Raw genomic sequence first — 20,859 nt, 5'->3', positions numbered from 1 at the left:
TTAATAAAAACAAAAAAAGTTAAGAGGGAGAACATATACACAACTTTTTATATTTAATTGCTTTCAAGATGTTCCCAAAAATCCGAGAGTACTCATTCCATGTAAGTCTATGCTCAGAACAGGTAATGATTGCACTCTGCATCTGAATTGTGTTTCCACATAACATGGTTGAGTTTAAGAAAACATTTGCTCCAGCTGAAGGCCTGCCTCTGTGCATGGCTAGTAGATCTTTGGCAGAAACACCATGCACCATGATCAGAATTAAATAAGTAAAAAAAGTTAAGTCCTTTACCACAACTGAACTGTACTTTCAACTAAACCAATTAAATGTTATCAAGATATTGGGATTACAGTAATGGAGACAACCAGTACATAAAACAATATACATTTATTTAGCACAAGAAGTTCCATTTTCAAACAGAATTGCATTTTTTCTACTTCTTGATGGCACTTTGCTTTTCAAAAAAGTCAAGAACCATCATGACTAAGAGAAAGGCATACTATTCATTTGACAGAATGACAGTTTTATCCTTCAACTGTAGGCCTGAGAGCAGCTTATGAACTGTAAGGCAAATTAAGAATTCCTTCTCAAGTGAGTAATCTCTATTCAGTTTCATTAACTCAAGTGGAACATTCACAAGAAAAGTGCTACACGACTAGGATATGATATGTGCCTGTGGTGTTCCCTATGGCTACAGACAACATAATAGGCAGGGGTGGGGTTATAGTCTCAGACAGAAAAAGACAGAATACTGAAAGAGTTACAGTAAGTTGCCAGAAACACTTACTGACAGAGAAAAAAATCCAACCATTATGTATGCAATCACATGACATAGTTAAGCACAATTCCCATTTCACAGAAAACAGGTAAAGTTGCCATATAATGCTCAGGACTAGGACATCTACAGACTTCAAAGCCTGCAACTTTTGTTTACAGACAAGTTGATATTATTTGGTAAACAAATGCTGATAGCTCACAACTGACAACACAGAAGTATTACTTGAAATCTGGTTCAATTAACGGAATAACTACAGACACTGGATACAGAAGACCATTCAGATTATACTGGTGGACAGATTTTCCACAGCTTCTCCTTTGCTGAAGTTTCATCACTTTAAGTGACTGACATCAAAGATGTGCTGCTGAAACTAGTTCAGTCTTCCCACCTGTAGTTATCACCTGGATTAGACTGCCAGAGCTTGGTCGATCCTTTCCTGTCATCCAGTTATAAAAGGTTCTGTTTTAAAATAAATGGATAAAACAGGGTGAGAAAGAACAAAAAAGTAACAACTACTATCAGGTATATTGACAGGAAGAATAAAATACAAGCCTATTACTTTTCCTTCTGCTCTCTCTGGTGTTCTCTGTGTGATGTGATCACTGGATTCAAACCCTCAGAACTGGACAGAGGGTCCAAAGAAATTCAAGGGGCTTTAGAGCACACAGAATTTCCAAAACATCTCAAAGGAAAAGGCCAGGAGCTCAAATTGTCAGGGTGGCTAGGTTTTTTCCCAATTAAAAAAATAATTTGGAAAAGGGAAGGAGGGGCTACTTAAGTTGCTCTTATAGCATATATATAAAAGAAATAAAGTTTTATGGCTAGGATAGAGTTGCTAAACCCATTACTCTGACAACAGGCCATTATAACATTTCAACATTTAACTGTGAAAGTGGTCTCAGTGGGAGGAAAAAAAGCTGTAAGACATCCAAAATAGTGCTGAGTAAGATGGATACATTCTAGGTAGCAGACCAGAACACTCCTTATCAAACCACAATATAAACTCCTTCCTCAAAATAGAATAGAGAAAGTGAAGGATATTTTACAGGTCCTTCAGCCCTTCCAATGGTGCAGACATAGCAATTGCCATATTGGAACAACCCACTATCCAACAAGAGCTTCCAGGGCACAAAACGCAAGTGCCATATTGGAAAGAATTTCCTGCATCCTTCCCAAGATGCAGATGTTGCCAACAGATGCTGATGCTGCACAGGCAGTGAGATTTTCAGTTTTCAAAGCTGGGGTTAAATTTTAGGAAATTAGAAACAAAACAAAACAATCAACTGAATTCTCCTATAAGGATAAATTACTCAGAAGTTAAACTTAAAAAATGAATTTGCAAATCTGCAACATCTGGCTACCCCGTCTCTGGAGCACAATAAATTAAGGCTCTTTTTCTGAACATTTTCAGGCCAGCTAAATTCAGTTGATGGGGCCTGTTTTAAAGAGCCTCGTCAGACAACTGCAGAGGCTTCAACTAAACAGCTGCAACTGCAAATTTCCATCTCTGGCATCCACCTTAAAAAAATTCACAAAAAAGGAAATCTGATGTCAGAACTAAACTACTCAGCAATAGGTAAACTCAATTTCACTGTCAGTTCTAAAAGATTTTTAAAACATGTAAAAAATTCACCCTCAGCAGAAACTCTGATACTCCCCATCCCATTGCAGAATGCAATACTCATGCTGTACCTTCTGAGGAATGAGAACAGTAAGGCAGATAATCTCAGCCTGCCGTTACATAAGATACAGCTGCAGCTTCAGCATTTTGCAACATCATTCAGGACAAGTTTTTGTGGATAATACTAAATTTTTTTAAACAAGAGCAGGAATGTTGCCAGTTGAGAGAACTGAACTAACATGCCATAAACTGGGCAGTAAAGAGTGTTTAAAAGAAAAAGAAACCCACCCAAGTTTACATGCCTATTTGCACTTTATCTTTAAGCCAGGTGTCTCCTGCACCTGCTGTCTGCAATTTAATTTGTCTACAGGCTTTAGTAAATTCTCTGGCTTCCAACTGCTTAAGGCTATCTTCCTTGCTGAAATAACTCATGTATACTGAAGTTGATGGCGTTAGGCTAATTTTCTCCAGTTAGGAAACCTGTGCAATTAAACCCAATGTGATTTAGAAAGATAAACAATAAGATGATGGAGGAAAAAAATCCACCCAAATCCGAGACACCTATTTAAAAAGAACAGGCACTGAGATGCAGCAACAAGAGGGACAGTGAGGAACTGCTTAGTTATCCCACAGATACTCACTCTGCAATGAATTCTAAGGGTGTCCAGGAGCTGAAATCTGCATCAGGCATTGCTTTCCTGTTTGCTGGCGTATCTAAGGTAACCCTATGATTAAAAAAGATAAGCAAGCCTTTTATTTATATATCATGTTTCTGATGAGCACCACCTGCTTCAATTCACTGCTGTAACATGCTTGACTTTTACACCATGTGGTATGGATTTCCCTTGCATCCTCCCCGTGTGTTAACAGAACGTAGTCATTAGTTTCAATGTATATCCAAGGCTCCAACTTAGAACCCCAAGCTTCTGGGCTCACCGACGAACTGTCCATTGGGGCCAACACTTAGCTTGCAGCTCCCTTCCCACCTCTCTCATCCAGACAGGGAATGGCAGCAATAAGCTTCATGTACTGCACAGCACATATGCACTACATCCATGCTTTCGAGAGACTACATGCACAAACATAGGAAGTTTTAACTTTGACAATACATATTTACGCTACATACAATGACATGAAAGGGTTAACTTTGCAGAACTCCCTCACTGAGATACTGTTGACAATCCAAGGTATATTTACCCTCTCAAAAATTCACTTAAGAACAGAGTTTTGCATGAGAACTACACAAGAGCAGCATGTACAAGAATCCAGTGATCTTGGTGTCTGCCTGCCTGTAAAGCTCTGTAGAAGGTGGTGTCAATCATCCAAACACATTTAATGCCATTCTTGTCTGACCTGAAGAAGTGTGTGTGAGGAAATCAAAAGAAGGGAGAATTCAGGTAGTGTACCAAATCCCTGTACAAAACTCTCTGGTCTTAAACTTTGGGTCCTGAACTAGATATGGACCTGGCAAGAAAAATACTTTTAATTTTTGCAGCAGAATTGATAAAATTAAACATAGTGAAGACCTACTAGGCCATCCACTTTTTACTAGCTTTCCTGATGCAAATGAAAGCAGGCAAATACTAGCTAAACTTTCTTGGTCTAATTTTACCAATCAAGCACAGATATATATGCAGCACCTTATGAAGAAGCATCTTTAATCAAATGAAAACCTCTGAAGTAATCTTTTGCCTTACTATTATCACACAGCTAAGTCTAAAACTGTGCTGAACAGTTCATCTCATTTTTACAGTTCTGTCTATACTGAAATAAAGAAATCAGACAATGCATGGCTACAGTTAAACTGGTTAAAAGTAAATCAAATTTTAATCCTAACATCCACTACTGTTTTGCAAAGGCAAAGAAAAGAATGTAATCATATTTAGGGTGACTTCTGTAACACTTTGTTCATCCAGTCAAGATGCCCCCTTTCTCTGTGAGTAGTCTGAGAGGCTGGGTGCTGTGAATAGGACACTGCAAGCATATCTGTGTGGCTGTAGGTTACAGCAGTAACTAAATAAAACAACACAGGCAGAGACAGCTAAGCAACCACTTACGGTAAAATGGCAACTGCAGCAGAACCAGATGGCAGGCCACTGCTGGCACCAGCCAAACTCTGACAAAGCTGGTGCACTGCTCCTTTGGCCATACCATAGGCAATCATCCCTGAAAATCAAAAACCGGCAAATTAGAGCACAATCAGAACAGCTCTCAATATCAGCAGTAACATGACAGAAACTAAAGACTGTTTGATGAATAGTAAGACCACTTACCACAGCCAGAAGAGAATCACACTTTTAAAATACATTAAAACAAAAAACTGATAATAATAAGAGGGCTTTAGTAGACATCCAGGAACTATCACAGAACTCAGTTAACTTAGCACTACAGAAATAAGCAGCTTACCAAGTCAAGCATGTTCAGTCAGTGTATCCAAATGCATCCTGAAGGATGTGACCTACAGGGCTAAGCTCACAAATTTAACAGAGTAAGTCTGAAGATGCTCATAGATTTTAATAAGGCACTCTTCTATTAATTTTAATCATATAACTAAGGTATTCGTGAGTTTGGACCTGAACAGATACAGTTCACTTCCCTTTCAGATCTGGAATTCACTTTGTCAGCACCCCAGGTCTGACAGCCCCTGTAGAGAAAGCTACAAAAAAACCCAACCCTCATGGTAGAAAATTAATAAATAATGTGCAGGGAAAGCAAACTTCTTCCTAAAAACTGTTGTTTTCTAGGCAGACACCATTTAGCAGTGTCAAAGCAGCAGGAACCAGAGCATAAAGCACACTGCTCAGGTACAAGATCTGGACAATCAGGGTGCTAGAGGTCTCAGGTGTCTCAAGGCATGCATCTGTCAAGAAGTTCGGACACAGATTAAGCAGCTAAGAAAACATGAATGTGTTTTGTCTACTATAACTGAATGTCTTTCTTCCTACCCATCTATACAGCTACCCCACCCCTTTCCAACATTCCTGAAGACATATTTTGAATATAATAGAAATACATATTGTATCACACCCACTTTTATTAGGAGCAATAATGGACAGCACTAGCTAACTTATTTTATTGTTATGATAAGAACATTCATGTGTCTCATATTCCTCTCTCATCTTGCCTAAACTAAACATTCTAAATCTTCTTAGAAACCTTTTCATGCCTGATACATTTCTCACACTGTTTCTGTCACTGTTCATGTAATTTTCAGTGTTCTTCAGTTTGCATTATGCGAGGCAACATTTTCTCATAGGAAAAGAAGAATCTCATTAAGAGCAAACAAGAGAAAGATTACTTCTTCCAGAACAGCCGGTCATAACAAGGCTAATAAGGCATATTTGCAAAAGTTGAGTAACAACTCTTTCCCAATTCTTCCTGATGTTAATAAGTTGCATGTGTTTGCCCAAAGCACTGCTGTGACTTTCAGAACAATTCAGACTAGCTGAAACTAGCTAGTTCAAAACAGGAAGGCACATCGCTTTGATTCCTGTGTTGTGGTCCCTATCTCCCAAAACCACCCAAACAAAAACCATGAAAGTTTGCCAGAATTCACTTTTTTTTCATTTGTATATAGTTAGTCAGCAGTTCACTGTAAATTATTCATCTGCTTATTCTCACAAAATAAACCTTTTATCTTTGACTATAGCAGATGCCACTATAAACACAGAAGATTAATCATTAACTAGAAAATATATAGAATATTTTTGCCTGAAGAGTGTTAGGCAAAGCTTTCAAGAATATTCATAAATTGTATATGTTTTAAGATCTTAGAATCTGTGTCTTAAAAATATCATTGAAATGACACTAATAAAGCTTGGGAAATAGAAGTATTTGTCTCCAACTTTCCTCTTGCTGCCTGTGGGCTTGTGTGTTGGTGCCTTTTTTTTTTTTAATTTTAAATTGCTCCCAGATTTCTTCCTCCATGCAGACCAACATGGCTGAGGAGCAAGATTAAAAATCCAATGAAGCTCCTATTAAATAGCTAGCGGAGTGCAAAGCCAACAATCAACAAGCTTATCTACATCTGAAGCAAAGGTAGACTAAATCAGAACATGAACAGGGCAAGCACGTTTATCAGAATCAGCTGCGTCATCACGAACAGAAAGACTGGTCAATTAAGGACTCTGTATTTCAGAACACGAATAGGAAATTTAACTTTGTCTAAACATTGTACTTACATTGCTTTGTGCTTCTAGTCTTCATTATTTCCCAAACTTTTTTCTAAACCATATACTAGACGAGTACATTTCACCAATGTACGTCAAATATTATTTTAACACTGATTCTATGTATTTGCACCACGGCTTCGAGAGATCCAATATTGCTACCTGTAAAATTACACTTTCCTTACACGTTTCAGCAGCAGTGTCCCACTTGTGCTAGACGTCAAGAACTGGGGTGTGAAGCCATTGCTTCACAAACAAGAATGCTCAGATAAACAACCATCTCTAACTGCTGGTGTCCCTGCAGCTGTCATGCACTGCATTTTACCTGGGGTTCCAGACAAAGCAGCTTGAGCGCCTGTCAGAGTCAAGAGGCCACCTTCTTTCAGATGTTTTGTGGCAAGGTGGCTGGAAATAGTCGATGTCCAAACGCTCTGCTTCCACATTAGATCACAGTTTTTGTATAAAGCTGATTAGGAAGAGAATTAGTGAAATTAGTCAAAAGAAGATTTTTAACTCTGATTTCCTCACTGTTACACAGAGTGCAACAGCACTATGAAAACATGCTTTCTACCATTTTTTACTTCCACATTGTAAAATATCATTTATATCTTTTGTATCTCCTTTCTCTTTGAGCCTGTAACATCCAAACCAGAAGGGAGAAGAAAAGGACACATTTTACCAAATTCACTCCAGACAGAAAAGGCTATTTTTCTTCTTGTATCTCTACAGTAGTGGGCAAAGTATAAAATTTCATTCTGAATATTACATGTTTGAAAACCTCTTTTTAAGGGTTTTTTTGAAGGTTTTTTTCTGTAGCATGATTAGGCAGTGCCTTCCAATACTGTATTGCACAGTAACAGCTCAGAGAACTGCAGGAGGCAACTGAAGTTTTATGCATAAAGCAATAACTTAGGAAACAACATCAATATTTCTACCCAGCACTGTCTTTTATAACTTGCCTGACACCAGTAATCTCAGGAAATGTCAGCTCATAGATAATAATGCTGAGCTCCTTCAGAATGCACATCAAAAACTTTTTGAAAAAAATTAGTGCATCAACAAACATTACTGAAGAAACTAAATGTTGTGCAAATTTAACAGACAGCAAAAATTCAGAGAAGCACAAAGAAGCACTGTGACTGAGCTATTTTGTACTTTTATGATTTTGTCCTCTTCTGGACTCAGGAAGAAAGACTTTTAAGGACTTCTCTCAGCTATCCTTCATGTTTTCACCAGCATGGCTGTACCAAAGGCTTACACTTGGCTTTGGCGCTGCCTCCAGCCCATCCTCCAGCTACACACAAGATTGCATCCACCTTTTCTTCACCGAGAAGTTTTCCAACTTCTGCTGTCACCTTCAACACATAGAATAAGAATATACTGAAAACACTGAACTGATAAGGTAAAGAGGTAAACACCAAGAATGCCCTAAAGTTACTTTTTCCTACTTATGTATTGGAGTAACACAAGACAAAGCAATTTAAACAGCTATAGAAAATTAATATTTATGATCTATGAACTCAAAACAACAGTGTTGAAAAATAACTATAGGTGAAACTCAGATGGATGAAAGCCATAGAGCGTGTGATGTCACTGGAAATAAGGGATCATCAGAGCTGAAACTCCTGACCCTTACCTCTATCGTTAAAAATTATTATTGACTTGCTTTTGGCAGGTTCTCTTCCAAGTATGGTGCTGTTTAAGATGGGGACAAAACTCCAGGTCTGACTAGGACTACTGGCGTCACTTTTGATGACAGTGCAAGAAAAACAACTAAAGATTGGCCTTCTTATTGGTTCTGTCTAGACCACAACCATCAGTTTGAGCCTGGCTGTTAAATTTGAGCTTGTATACTTTTAGGTATCTACAATTTGTTCTCTTTCAAATGTAAGATCTCGCAGCTGGTAATGAATTTGTTGGCTACAAATTTTCTCTGTCAAAGTAAATAGCAAACAATTCATCTCTCAACAAGAGAAAAAGAACCAATAGCTTTTGCAAAGACTTATTGAAAATTGTATTGCAAATATTCTATGTTACTCTTTCGAAGCTTTAGGGGTTGTGTAGATATAAAGAAAACATATTGGGTAGATATTCAGTATATCAGTAACAGAAATTGGTTTGAAACTTAAAATGCAAAAACTAAACCCTATCTATTGAGAATACAGCAAAGTATTTTTTTAGGCTGTCTTAGATACTCCCATATTCACTTTTGTGGAAACCAGTGTATTCTCCTAGGATCCCTTGGGGTTTAGGTTCATACGCTTTGAGCATGCCATCTACCTACACACAACACATTTATAAGTCAGGGTATTTGAAAGAAGTGCTGCGTTTTAAGATGTCCTTACCCATCTTCATTACAACCCACCTGGTTCAGTCTGTGACTTTTAAAAGTCAAAACAAAAGCAAAGCAAAACTGCCTTATGTGCTGAGCCTCCAATATCCCGGATCAAGCTCTTTCTGTGTATTCAGTTAAAAGGAATTACAAAAAATTAAAAAGAAGCGACGAGCAGAAGCTGAAGGACCTTGAGTTTCACGGTATGGCCGCACGACCGCCACCGACTGCGCTCCTGCTTCCTGCAAGGAGCCGGACCCATCCCTCCAGCTGCCTTGCTCACCGCGGGCGGCAGCGAAAGAGATGCTCACAGCCGCGGCGAGGCTGCGCGCATCGCCCGGCCGAAGGGATGCACGCACCCGGGGGAGGCCGCCTGGGGCACCGCCCCACCCAGCACCGGCCGGCCCCCACTCGCCGCCGACCCACCTGCTCGGCCTGCTCGGGGAAGGAGTCGGTCGCCCTCACCACCACGTTGGCGCTGGCGTCCGCGTTCTCCGCCAGGTCGATGCTGGCCACCCACTGCCACGGCGAGAGGAACGCCGCGTTAGCGGCCCGCGCCCCGCAGCGCCCGGCCCGGCGGGGCACGGCCGCTCCCCCGGGGGGGCCCCGCCTCGCCACCTCCCAGCCCGGCGCTTACCCAGTTCTTGGACTTGAAGTACCGCACGCACTGGGAGCCCAGCGCGCCCCTGCCCCCGTACACCAGCACCCGGCCCGCCGCCATGCCCGCCGCCCCGGCGCTGCTCTCCCGCCGGCGGATGGGCCGCCCCGCGGGGCGGGCGAGGGGCGGCAGCGCCCGGTCGGGGGTGGTGCCAAGGGCGGGGCTGGGCCGCCCGCCCGGGCCGTGCGGAGTCGGGGGCAGGCGGAGGCGGCGAAGTCCCAATACTTCGGCCGAGCCACGCCAGGGGGCCGTGTTACCAGTCCTGCTGTTAATTAAGTAATTAGTGGTTCTGAAGGTCCTCCCAGGGCTCGGGTAGCAGTAACCGTAGAAGTGTGCGGGCAATTACGGCCGGTTTTCTGTAGCGCTCATGGATCGCACCTGTAGCTTGAGTTACGCCGCATGAGTGCCCTGGGCTACGGCACGGCTGGCCAGGCCACCCCGGCTGCGAAGGGCTTTGTGCGCCCCGCTGTAATTCAGAAGATTCCAGACCCATCATTTCTGCCCTTCAGATAACTCTGCCTGCAGTGACATTTAGAAGCTGGGTGGGAGCAAGCGCCGGGAAGCTCAGCACGGCTCAGGCAACAGCAGAATCCTCCAGCCAAATTACACTGTTTTAATGCTTTGTCCCTTGCACACAACTGTTTACCCACTTTCTTTAATAATCTAAGAAACTGGATTCTTCTCGAAATTTTCTTCACATGAGGTTACAGTAAAAAGCTTGATGTCATTTGAGCAGGACAATTAAACCCTTGAGGAAATATTAGACAGGCCATAGAGATAGAATTACTTACTGCAGAAAGAAGCATCACCGGGCTACAATGTAATGAAGCCCTTACTTGCAACCATTTCAGGATGTTGCAGGAAAATGTATTTTTTGCCTTGATTTTTAACCATACAGATTAATTGCTAGACCTTCAATATACGAAGAGAAGTATTTTGAAATGCCTGATATTCGGCTTTGGATTTTGGAGCATGATGAAAAGTGGGAAATACAACTGACTACTGCAGATAGGGCTTGGAGATGATCCCTTGAAAGCACTAGGATGCCTGGCTGCTTTAAAAAGACGTTATTTTCCTTGGCTTCTCTAGTAAGTTTTGTGTCTTTTATCTTGATTGTTGTTGCAATGGGGACCCCAAAGTGGATGACTGGAAAGATCCTTTGCAAAACAGGAGCTGATTTGGTCAATGCCACAGATCCAGAGCTGGTCAAGTTCATTGGAGAAATTTACTATGGACTCTTTCGGGGCGGCAAAACACGCCAGTGTGGCTTGGGTGGGCGGCATTCCAAATTCACAAGTAAGTACAATTTTGGTTGAATATTTAGTCTAATGTCTAGTTGGAATTTAGCACTTTATTCTTTTTGTTTACAGAACTCATAGAATGCAAATTATTATTATTATTAAATAAATATGCAGTCTTTATGGTTTGGTGTTTGAGTGTGAATATAAAATTTCTATCATTTCAGGAGTGATTTTTGCTACAGTTGTACTCTGTAGTCCTGGAATCAAGATGGGAAAAAAGATCCCTAGGGATAGATGGAGAGTTTCCTTTTAGCCTTGTGAAGGGGTTGAAAGTCATTTGGAGATGACCCTGTAAATCATACTTTCCCCTTGACTGACTTTTTCCTATGCCAAGTTTTGCTTTGCCATCTCTCTGCTTCTGTCCTTGCCTTCTCTGTTGAACTCTTCTGAGGTTTTTTCCCTTTAAGAAGCAAAGATTTATTTAGCTGGCCACATTTTTGTATTTCTCTGGCTGTCATAATGCAAATGTCTACCATAGCACATACCACTAACTGTATTAATAATGTTGAAGAAATTCTCACCTTCTTTTCTATTAAGTTTGGAGACAATAAATTGCTGAATTCTTAACACTTGTAGAAACTCTTCTAAATGTATTCCTTTTAACGTAAAATATTTTCTTGAGGTCTTGAAAGCACTGAGCTGTATGCTCGATAGTTTCCACATTTCAGTCATCCTGTTTTGTAGTGAAAATGGTAATTTGCATTGAAGATTTTTAGTTCACTGTACAGATTTCCTGCAACTTAAACCAATATGAGTTGAAGCTGCTGCAGTCTCACCCTCTCCCTAGCCCACAGCAATGCTGTCCTGTCCCAACCTTTGCATTGCCTCTGGTAGTTGTTGTGGTGAGGTAGTTCAGAAGTTAAAATGGCCAAAAATTTAACCTACAAAAATAAATAATTGTTTTCCCACAGGATCGTGTCTGACTACACAACTGCACAAGCACTTCTATAAAAACTTGAAGGCAGGTGTGACTGTGGGACTTGAGAGGGAATGGAGAAAAGAACCAGAGCAACCTCAACTTAGATCAGCATGACCAGTTTTTAAACTGGATTAATTTGGACTGGTCACTTTTAGAGTAACCAAATTATTGCTCAAGCTCTGACTGCAGCTGCAACTTCATGACATGGACATAGCAGTCATGCTCATTCAATCCCAGTTCTTTCACCCCATTCTGTCAGAGATGAAGATAAAGGTAGCCAATCTCCTTTAAAACTCTGTACAACTTTCTGGACTATTTAATAAACTTTCAGATTTTTTCCTGTGTAACCTGAGAGGAAGGCATAATGTTCCACAGTCACACTGGAGCACATTGATATGCATTTGGAGGACATGAGCCTGCACTCCTTAGACAAACAGAGCTCTCACTGAAGGTAGTAAGAATTCTCCATTAGAACTGTAAAACTGGGTCATTAAGTTCAGTAGGCACAAATACGCATTTTGGTCAACGAGTGTTCCAGAGATTTTCCCTTTTAAATATTTTAATAACTCTATTGAGTTTGATATTTTCACAATACTGTTTTCAAACAACAATACACAAAGCTGTTACTTTTGCACAATGGTGAGCAGGACTGGGGATTCTGTGTTTGACATGACGTTTTTCTGGTTTGAATTTCCCCCTTAATCTCTAAGCATTCTGAATTTACTGGAGAGCAAGAACTGTGAGACTTTTCTTGAGGGATGTAATGATATAAATGGGACTTCACTGGCACCATAGATCAAGACAAAGCTAACACCTCATATGGTGCAGTATGGCAGTACCTCTGGCACTTTGGAATTCCAAATTGAGATAATTTACTGTTATTGGTACATCCCCTTTCCCTCTGTTAACATTCACTAGAGTAGACTTACGGCTGGCATACTCGCTTTTAGCTGGGACAGTGACAGCATGACTCAATTGCCATAATAGGTATCCAGTGCTCTTTTGTACTCCTCAAGATGTATATCTGGCCTCCAGCTGCTGCATCTGGAAGTGTCCCATATATAGTGCAACATGTATGTTAGACCCATGGGGTTGTTATGATGGTCCTAAGACACCTAAGTTGGCATAAGATGCTCGTGTTTTGACAACTGAGTCAAACCCTGAGAACAAGCTGGGGAAGCCACACATTTTGCCTGTGCATAGCAAATACTGCTGGATTGTGTCAGGAGTCTCCATGGAAATATCCTTCCCATGGATTCTTATTTCTGCATACTAAGCCAGACCTGTCTTTGGGACTTGGCTGCGAGACTCAGAAAAGAGACCAAATAATCCTTACAACTGCCCTAAAATCTCTGATGGTTTGTAAGGAGGCTTAATTCCGTGTGCTTTCTTGTTACACTGCCAGTTGTTTTCCAGTCAGAAAGCAACCTAGTTTTTGGATTCCCATTTCTAATATATACTTCTGATTCTCATTTAGTCCCCTCGTTTCATCTTGTCAGTCTCCTGTAGCTCCTCTGTACACCAGGCCCAACTATAACCCCAGAATGAGCTACTGAAACAGATCTGTTGAATCACAATATTTTTGTATGGGATTTCTACAGTATGATTTTTTTCTACAGAATCTACTATAATTCTGTCATGTTGTCTCGGTTTTGAAAGACAGGTGTCTGCTAAGGAAGGCAGAAGCCCCCCCTTGAAGTGGCAGATATAACCCCTTTTCCCTCTAAGTTATTATATTTTGAAAATCAAGGGCCTTTAGGCAAAGATGTGGGAAATAGGAATAACAGCTCTTTACTATATATATATATATATGTATATAACCAGTCAAACAAAACAACAACAACTCTGGCAGTAACAGCAAACAATCACAAACCCAGTCCCAGCCTTCTCGGCTGTCGGGCCCTTTCCCCTCGGGTGCAGTTCCGCTCGCAGCCGGCAGGGGCGCTGGCGGCTCCCGGTGAGCAGGGCAGGTGCGATGGTTCCCCCGCGGCTGCAGGGGGCGCTCCGGAGCGAGCTCGGGGAGCACGCGGCACCGGTGCCCCGGGATCCCGGGAAGGGATGGGACAAAGGCTTCACAAACCCCTGGGCAGCCGATCCCGGACTCTCAGGAACAGCAGGCTGGAATGGCAGGCTGGAACGGCAGGCTAGAGCGGCAGGCTAGAACGGCAGGCTGGAGCGGCAGGGACGGACGCAAATCCCGGGTGGCAGGCGAGATGTATCCAGATGGGAGAACCCCACGGAGGCCCAGGCAGGCAGGGCGAGCAGGGCTACAGCGTAGCGAAAGCTCGAAGCAGCAGCGGGGCAGGGCAGCCACAGCCCGGTCTCCAGCAGGGCAGGGAAAGCGGCTTTTGGGGTCCCGGCGTTGTTTCCAGCAGGAAGAAAGAACGGCCAAAAAAGAAAGAAGCAGCAGCTCCTTTCTCTGCAGCTCCTCTCTCCGGACGCTCAGAGTGAACTGACCCCACACCCAGGTGTAGACAAGGGAGTAGCCAGGCCCGCCCCACCCCCCTTTTTGTCTTTCTTAAGTACAGCTATTTGTCCCCTAGCAACATGCATATGGGAAAAAATTCCTTTAACAGGAAAAAAAACTAAGACTAAACTGAAACCCCAACACATGTCATGATCAAATTGTATGCCTGATGTTCATGGTGACATCCACTAACTATTCCTGCCTACTTTTTAGGTGGCTTGTTTGGACTTTGGGGGTTTTTTGTCAGTTATGCAGCACAGGAAGGAATTTATTTATTTATTTGTTTATATTATAGTATACCTTCTTTGTAGTAATGTTTTAGTAATTAGGCAGTAAGTTCTTCAAAACATGTATGAGTGTGCAGTGCTATGCTGAAGGTCTCTTTTTGATCACTTTGTCTTTTAGGGTTTCCTCTCAATCAGCCTCTCTCTTTCCTCTCAGTCAACATGTCACCCACAATTCCCTACTCACATTTCTTCTGATTGTGTTACTGAAGGGCTGCAGGATAAACTAAACATTCAGGTGTACATTTCCTGCTGCTGGCCCCCTTCACCCCCCCCTTCACCTGTTACTGTGAAGAGAGAACCAAGAAGATTACTGTTCTCTAGAGACAAGCAAGTGACAGTCTGCTTAAGGAGAGCTTGTGCCTGTAGCAAAACATGGGAGCACTTCACCTAAAGCCTACCTGACTGCAATACTTACAAGCTTCCTACATCTGTAGATAAAACCCTGCCAGATGCCCAGAAAAACATAAAGGGGCTATAAACATGAGATGAGAAACCAAGAGGAGAATCTTAAAGGGCAAACCTGTGGGATTAGGATGTATGAAATCAGGGCAGATCTCACTGGAGCCAGCAGTAAAGAGAGGAATAGAAAAAAAGAACATGAGAAAATAAACACAGGAAAAAGTGATACTATTTTAAGCAGCAAGGGGCCGAACAAGGAAACTGAGACTATCAGACTCCAAATGGATGAGATTAAAAGCATGAGACAGGAATGAGAAGCTCAAAATCAGGAGTTTGGTACAGAGAAGAGAGGTGAAAAAGAGACAGGAAAGTATGCAGCAGACAATACAGCAGCAGAGATAAAGACATTAACACCACTAGATAAATAAACAGGACTTAAGCCTGAATCCTTAATCACAGATCCTGTGTAGATTATTCCTGTAGCAGAATATCCCTGGTTTATCTGATGCACTGAAAAATAAAGCATCATGAACTGAGGTGTGTGTAACTAGCTGAATTCCACATCTCTGTAAAAAATAGTCTTGCTTAAATATAAACTGAATTTGAAGCAGCAGCACAGTGTGATGTTTACCATCATCAAGAAAAGCTATACACTGAATACACCATTTATTTTTCCTTGACAGTTTTCCCACACATGGTGAAAAAGTTGAACACAGGCCTGCATGTGATGATCATAATATTCCTCTGTGTGGCCATTTTCTTTTCTCTGGTCAGTTTTGGATTCTGCATTCTTAACACAATAAAAGTTCCTTACCGGGCTATTAACGGTCCAGCAGGAGCATGCCTTTGGAACTTCCTTGCAGGTAAAGTCATTTACCAGTGTTTTTTTCTAGTTACACTCATAGAAAATGATACAAGTTCCTTCTTTTGCCTTGGTAAATACCTCTTTGACTTAAATATTTGTGAGCACAATGACGGTTGCAGTGAATTCTCACCTATCAAAACAGAACTTCCAGGTGGCATCTCAGCTTATTGCGTCTAGTCAACATTTAACAGGAGCTATGAATGCCAGCCTTTAGGCTTTGTGTCACTGATAAAAGTATGTTTGCCCATACAATAAAGCCTAAGCATTTTGAAGGTTTTAAGCCATGCTTTTGTCTATCCTTACTCTGTAGAGTGCTCACTGATGTATTCAATAAGTCTTTTGAGGCACAATCAAAATGTCTGTATTGTTTTGATTTGATAATGGTAAATACTTCATTTTGTTGCAGGTGGATTTGTAGTACTTGCAGTCACCAGCTTCATGGCTGCTGTGAAACTTCATCACGTCACAGAAAGAATTGCCAATTTTCAGGAAAATGTCTTTCGGTTCGTCATCTTAGAGGAACGCTCTGAAGACTGTTTTTGGATTTGTGTGGCAAGTGCCACAGCACATGCAGTCAATTTGCTGCTAATAGCCATTAGTGGGATTCATTTCCCTAAAATTAAGACTAAAACAGAAGAAGTGAATGTTACGGCAGAAGATATCATGTACTAACAAATCTACACAAAACTATTTTGGTCAAGTGAACTGTTGTGATAGGAACAGCTTCTTGGCTCTTCAGCCTTTGTTCTGGATAGATGATTTACATATAAACCTGAGTAAAGATGTCAGTCTACAATACCAGCAACTAACATGTCTGTGAAAAAGTAAAAAATCTCAAATGCTATAAATATCATTATTCTCAAAATGGACTGATATCTGCAGTGAATATATGCTGTTACTCAGTTTTTAGAACATTTGCACTTTGGCATATTTTAGAAAACTAAGGTAAAATATTATCTCATCAAACAAAGTGTCTTCTTTATTTAGAAAGAAAACATGTTTATCACAAATCTTTGAAACTATAAGGTTATTTCAAAACAGAAAGAATGTATGTTTGGCATTCACTTTCACAGAATTATCTAGAGCATGTTGAGAGGGACATATAAGTTATGTTTGATGATGTTATACAGCATTGAAAAAGAAAACATCATATGTGAGGCTAAAGTTAAGGGGCAGCAAAGTCTAAGTGTGTGTGAAATGTTTTTAAAACAGAAATTATCCAATACCCCAAGGCAAAGAAGTGAGAAATGTAAAGTATATGGGATGCTATTAGTCTATGAAGAAAAAATTCTTAGTTGCTAGATGAATGTTTCATTGCAGCTTCTGGAAATAAAGTAAACAGATTAAAGGTAATAGTGCTTTTAGATAACCTGGAAAATAATATTCTGACAGATTAATTGTCTTTATAACTGCATTAATTGTTAAGTCCATCTGAAATCAAGTAAAAGTGATGTATGATGAAACACTGTTGAAATGAATAGAGCTGGCTAAATGGATGGAAAAGTTGCTTTCTTAGGAAGTACCATGGTTTTGACAGGGATTCAACCAGTTCATGGGTCACGAGGAGTGAATATTTTTGAGAAAAGAATATGGAATGTACCACTAAGAATGGATACAGTGATCTCTACCATCTCTGGGTTTGGCTCTACAAGGTTAGGAGGATTATGAGTGAAGCAGAAATTTGTGAGGGTGCCTCTGCAATAGGCCCTAATAACCTGTCTTCTTCAAGACACTATGAGCCACTTTTTTTTTCAGGAGGACTAAAATTATTTTTAAAAATTTAAGAGACAGAAAATTATGATGAGTCTAGGGAATTCATTTCTCAATGAAATAAAACAATTAAAATTTTAGCATAAAAGAGACTCAATAAATCAGAAAAAGTGATTCCTATTTTATACCACCCTCTTATTTCACAGTTCTTCTGATTTTGCTGGTGCTTTCACTCAGATTGTACCTGGGCCACAACTCCAGAAAGATGGTCCCAGTACATGGACAGGCAGCAAACAAACCCAGTCTATGAAAGTGTCTTAGAGGGTAACAACACATTAGTGCCGGGGAAACTGTCCACAGAGGCTTCTGTGGTACCACCATCTTCCCCTCCCAGAAAATTCTGAGTGGCTTTGAAATAGAAAAACTTGAAGTGCAGCATAATTATGCAAGTAGAAAATGTAATACTTGTCATTTGTACTCTTTCTATGAACATGTATAATTTAGACGTAGTTACTGTACAGAAAGTATTATATTGTGACATGTAACTTAGCTTTTACTAAATATAGTTTTCTTCAGGAGGTGAGAAGGAAGCAGATTGTTAAATCCTCCATATTAAGAGATTGCTTTGAAAATGCTTTTCAGTAATATTAATATGCATGTATTGCAACACATTTTCATACTGATAATAAACTGGTTAATGGCCTCCAAATTTCCACCCCTTCCAAAAATATTGTTGAATAAGAATCATTTAGGACTATTTAGGTAAGGACAAGATTAAACATTTGTTGGAGTGGATTCCTAGATAGGTCACAGTAGCTCTGTGGAAGAACCTGTAGAATGCACTGTATAGATGAAGTTAAAGGGGGATGGCTGGGCTGATCAGCATTTTAATTTCTTGGTTTGAATCAATTCAACAGTGGAGCATACTCTGCAGTAAAGGTCCAAAAGAAGATTTGTCTGACAGCAGATGTATGAAGCATCATTGTGGGATACTGTACCTGCACGAGTAGAATGACCAAATAACATTATCACCCAATGACAGTGTTGTGACCTGTGAGAAAGCAGTATTTTCAGTTCAGAGTGAACAGAAGTATCGCCATGCATGAGCTAAACTTAATGAAACAGATGTAAGGCTAAATTAACCTTTCAGCTGCACGGGTTGTCCAAGCTTAAGCTCTGCTAAGATACACTGATAGGTCAATGCATGGAATATTTGCCCTGGGAAATTTTATCTGCAGAAAAAAAGGTTAAATGCAGTCATACATATTTGAAATGTACAATTACAAAGCACATCCTGGGGTTAACAACAGGTAAGATTATCACTTAAACCTTTTCAGCTTTCCCTTGTACATCATAAACTAATTTCAAAAACGTGCAACTTGATATATGTGGTCTACTTTATTTACACATTTTTTATTATGCTTCACATAGTGTATCTGATCATATGCATGCTCAACACGTGGAAATTAATACTTCTCTGGGGGCACTTCTTACCTTGGAAGATTTGAAATCCCAGAGGAGAACATTTATGAGCAATATCTGCCCAGAACTTTGAAGACGTTATGGGTATAACCTTATCTTTCCATAAAATTAAAGACGTCCTCATATATCCCAAAAATACCTACTTAATTTGTATGTGCAGAATAATATATAGAAGCACCATGTAAGTAGAGAAGCTATGGAGTTCAAAGAACTAAGGAACTGCTCATTGTATCCAACAGCCTTGCCAAAATAAATTAAGGTAAAAATCAATTACCACTTTGATCCTTTAAATAATATGACGGTTTAATGTTTAAAAAATGTATTTTTACAAGATAAATCAAATTGGATGCCATTTGCCTCAGTCATTATTTCTGACTGCTGCTGTTCTTAATAAAACATGTTATTTGTCTCTGTACCATGTACTTCATGGAAAAAGCTGGTAGGTGGGAAATGCAATGGACTCCTAGAGAACAGGCCCAACTCCTTCTACATCATGTTCTGCTGGTTTAACAGCGTAACTCCACTTAAAGATGTATGGAAAAGCAAACATTGTTATACATAGTGTCATAAGGTGTCTTATTCTCACGTATAAAAATGAATTACTTAAAATCTATGCTTCACACTTCAGGGGCAGGGAAAGAGACAAAAAGGGTCTGGATCACCTGAAATTAAAGTCCAGTGCATGTTCAATGCTCTTCAGACTGACAATACAATAGCTGTCAGCAAACTCCAACCAGTTCTTTTCCATGCAGTGCTTTTGCTGAGCATATATCTACTTCTGACAGTACAGTGACAGAATACAGATCTCGTATTCTGTTGTGAATTTTCCTGACAAAATATAACCACAGTCATTTTCACCATTTTTTTTATTTTCAATTACCACCTTTTTATTTCTATTTATAATTTCAGCCTGAGATTGTTACTGCTTTCTCATAGAAAATAACGTGCGTTTGCAATAAAGCTTTATTTTTCCTAAATAATTTACATTTTAATCTTCAATATGCAAATTAAGTATGCAGTATGCAGACCAGGGCTGCTTAAGTCTGTGAGAAACCCCCGAGAGAAATACGACCACGTATCTAGAATATGCCACGAGAGGGCAAAAATCCAGTGTGAAGCTGTGATTTGTTAGTTAACAAATAATAACACACTTTGATTTTCTTAGATGGAATTTATTAATAATTAAGCAAGTAGAATGTGAGCAAAAGCAGCGCTGGGTGACAGGGGAGTCTCCGCTCCGCCAACTGTCACACGCTTCTAGTTGTGGGCAGAGTTTTTATATCTTCATACTTCCGTATTCGTGTCTTTCTGTCGTTCTTCCATGTCTCCACTAGTGGTTAGTTCTGCGCATGTATTCTTAGTTGCTAAGGGGTCTTTTTCTGCCTCCGGGTGGGCTTTGGGAGGAAGTAAGAAGTCTTCCTCTTGTATCCTCTTCATGACCCTTATCTTTCTCTTCCATATTTGGTATAATATCTCTTTACTTACATAACTTATAAGCGGAAGCAGTACATATTTGGCAATACATATTTTACAAGCTGCAAAGGCACATCTTTGGCAATTCATATGGTTCCGGTTATATGAGCGTAATTCTGCAAGCGTCTTCTCCTTCAACCACAAAGGAGAACTCCCCCTACCTTCATAGTTTAATAAACATTTGTAGCTTTTAACAAAGCCGAGCCGCCCCCTCGTACGAATGCTGGTACACCGGCAGAAAACCCCAGCTCCCGTCCCCCGGACTCCCGGCCTAGGGAGCGCTCCGGCGGGCCCGGCCCTTCCCTCCGCGGCCGCGGGCCCCGCCCCTGGCGGCGCCGGCTGATGAGGCGCGAGGCGCGCCGGGCCCGCCGCCGCTCGCCCGCCGCGCCGGTGCCAT

At 40.7% G+C, this 20,859-nt stretch overlaps 2 protein-coding genes across 2 annotated transcripts; one reads left to right on the top strand and one right to left on the bottom strand.

The window, feature by feature from the left end:
* Positions 1-369: 369 nt before the first annotated feature.
* On the bottom strand, positions 370-9,752 carry QDPR (quinoid dihydropteridine reductase). The gene is made up of 7 exons (XM_042052975.1): positions 9,539-9,752; positions 9,328-9,420; positions 7,828-7,924; positions 6,895-7,035; positions 4,458-4,566; positions 3,042-3,125; positions 370-1,238 (listed from the first exon to the last, which is right to left on the bottom strand). The coding sequence occupies exons 1-7, from the start codon at positions 9,620-9,622 to the stop codon at positions 1,130-1,132; spliced, it is 717 nt and encodes a 238-aa protein (XP_041908909.1). The 5' UTR covers positions 9,623-9,752; the 3' UTR covers positions 370-1,129.
* A 147-nt stretch (positions 9,753-9,899) lies between these two features.
* CLRN2 (clarin 2) lies at positions 9,900-19,402 on the top strand. The gene is made up of 3 exons (XM_042052973.1): positions 9,900-10,855; positions 15,616-15,795; positions 16,204-19,402. The coding sequence occupies exons 1-3, from the start codon at positions 10,603-10,605 to the stop codon at positions 16,467-16,469; spliced, it is 699 nt and encodes a 232-aa protein (XP_041908907.1). The 5' UTR covers positions 9,900-10,602; the 3' UTR covers positions 16,470-19,402.
* Positions 19,403-20,859: the final 1,457 nt, after the last annotated feature.

Source organism: Corvus kubaryi, unplaced genomic scaffold (assembly GCF_017639235.1).
Source record: "Corvus kubaryi isolate FWS band 111438036 unplaced genomic scaffold, C.kubaryi_AGA036_p1.0 split1-131, whole genome shotgun sequence".
Taxonomy (NCBI): Eukaryota; Metazoa; Chordata; class Aves; order Passeriformes; family Corvidae; genus Corvus; species Corvus kubaryi.
This window is presented reverse-complemented; position numbering and strand designations above follow the sequence as displayed.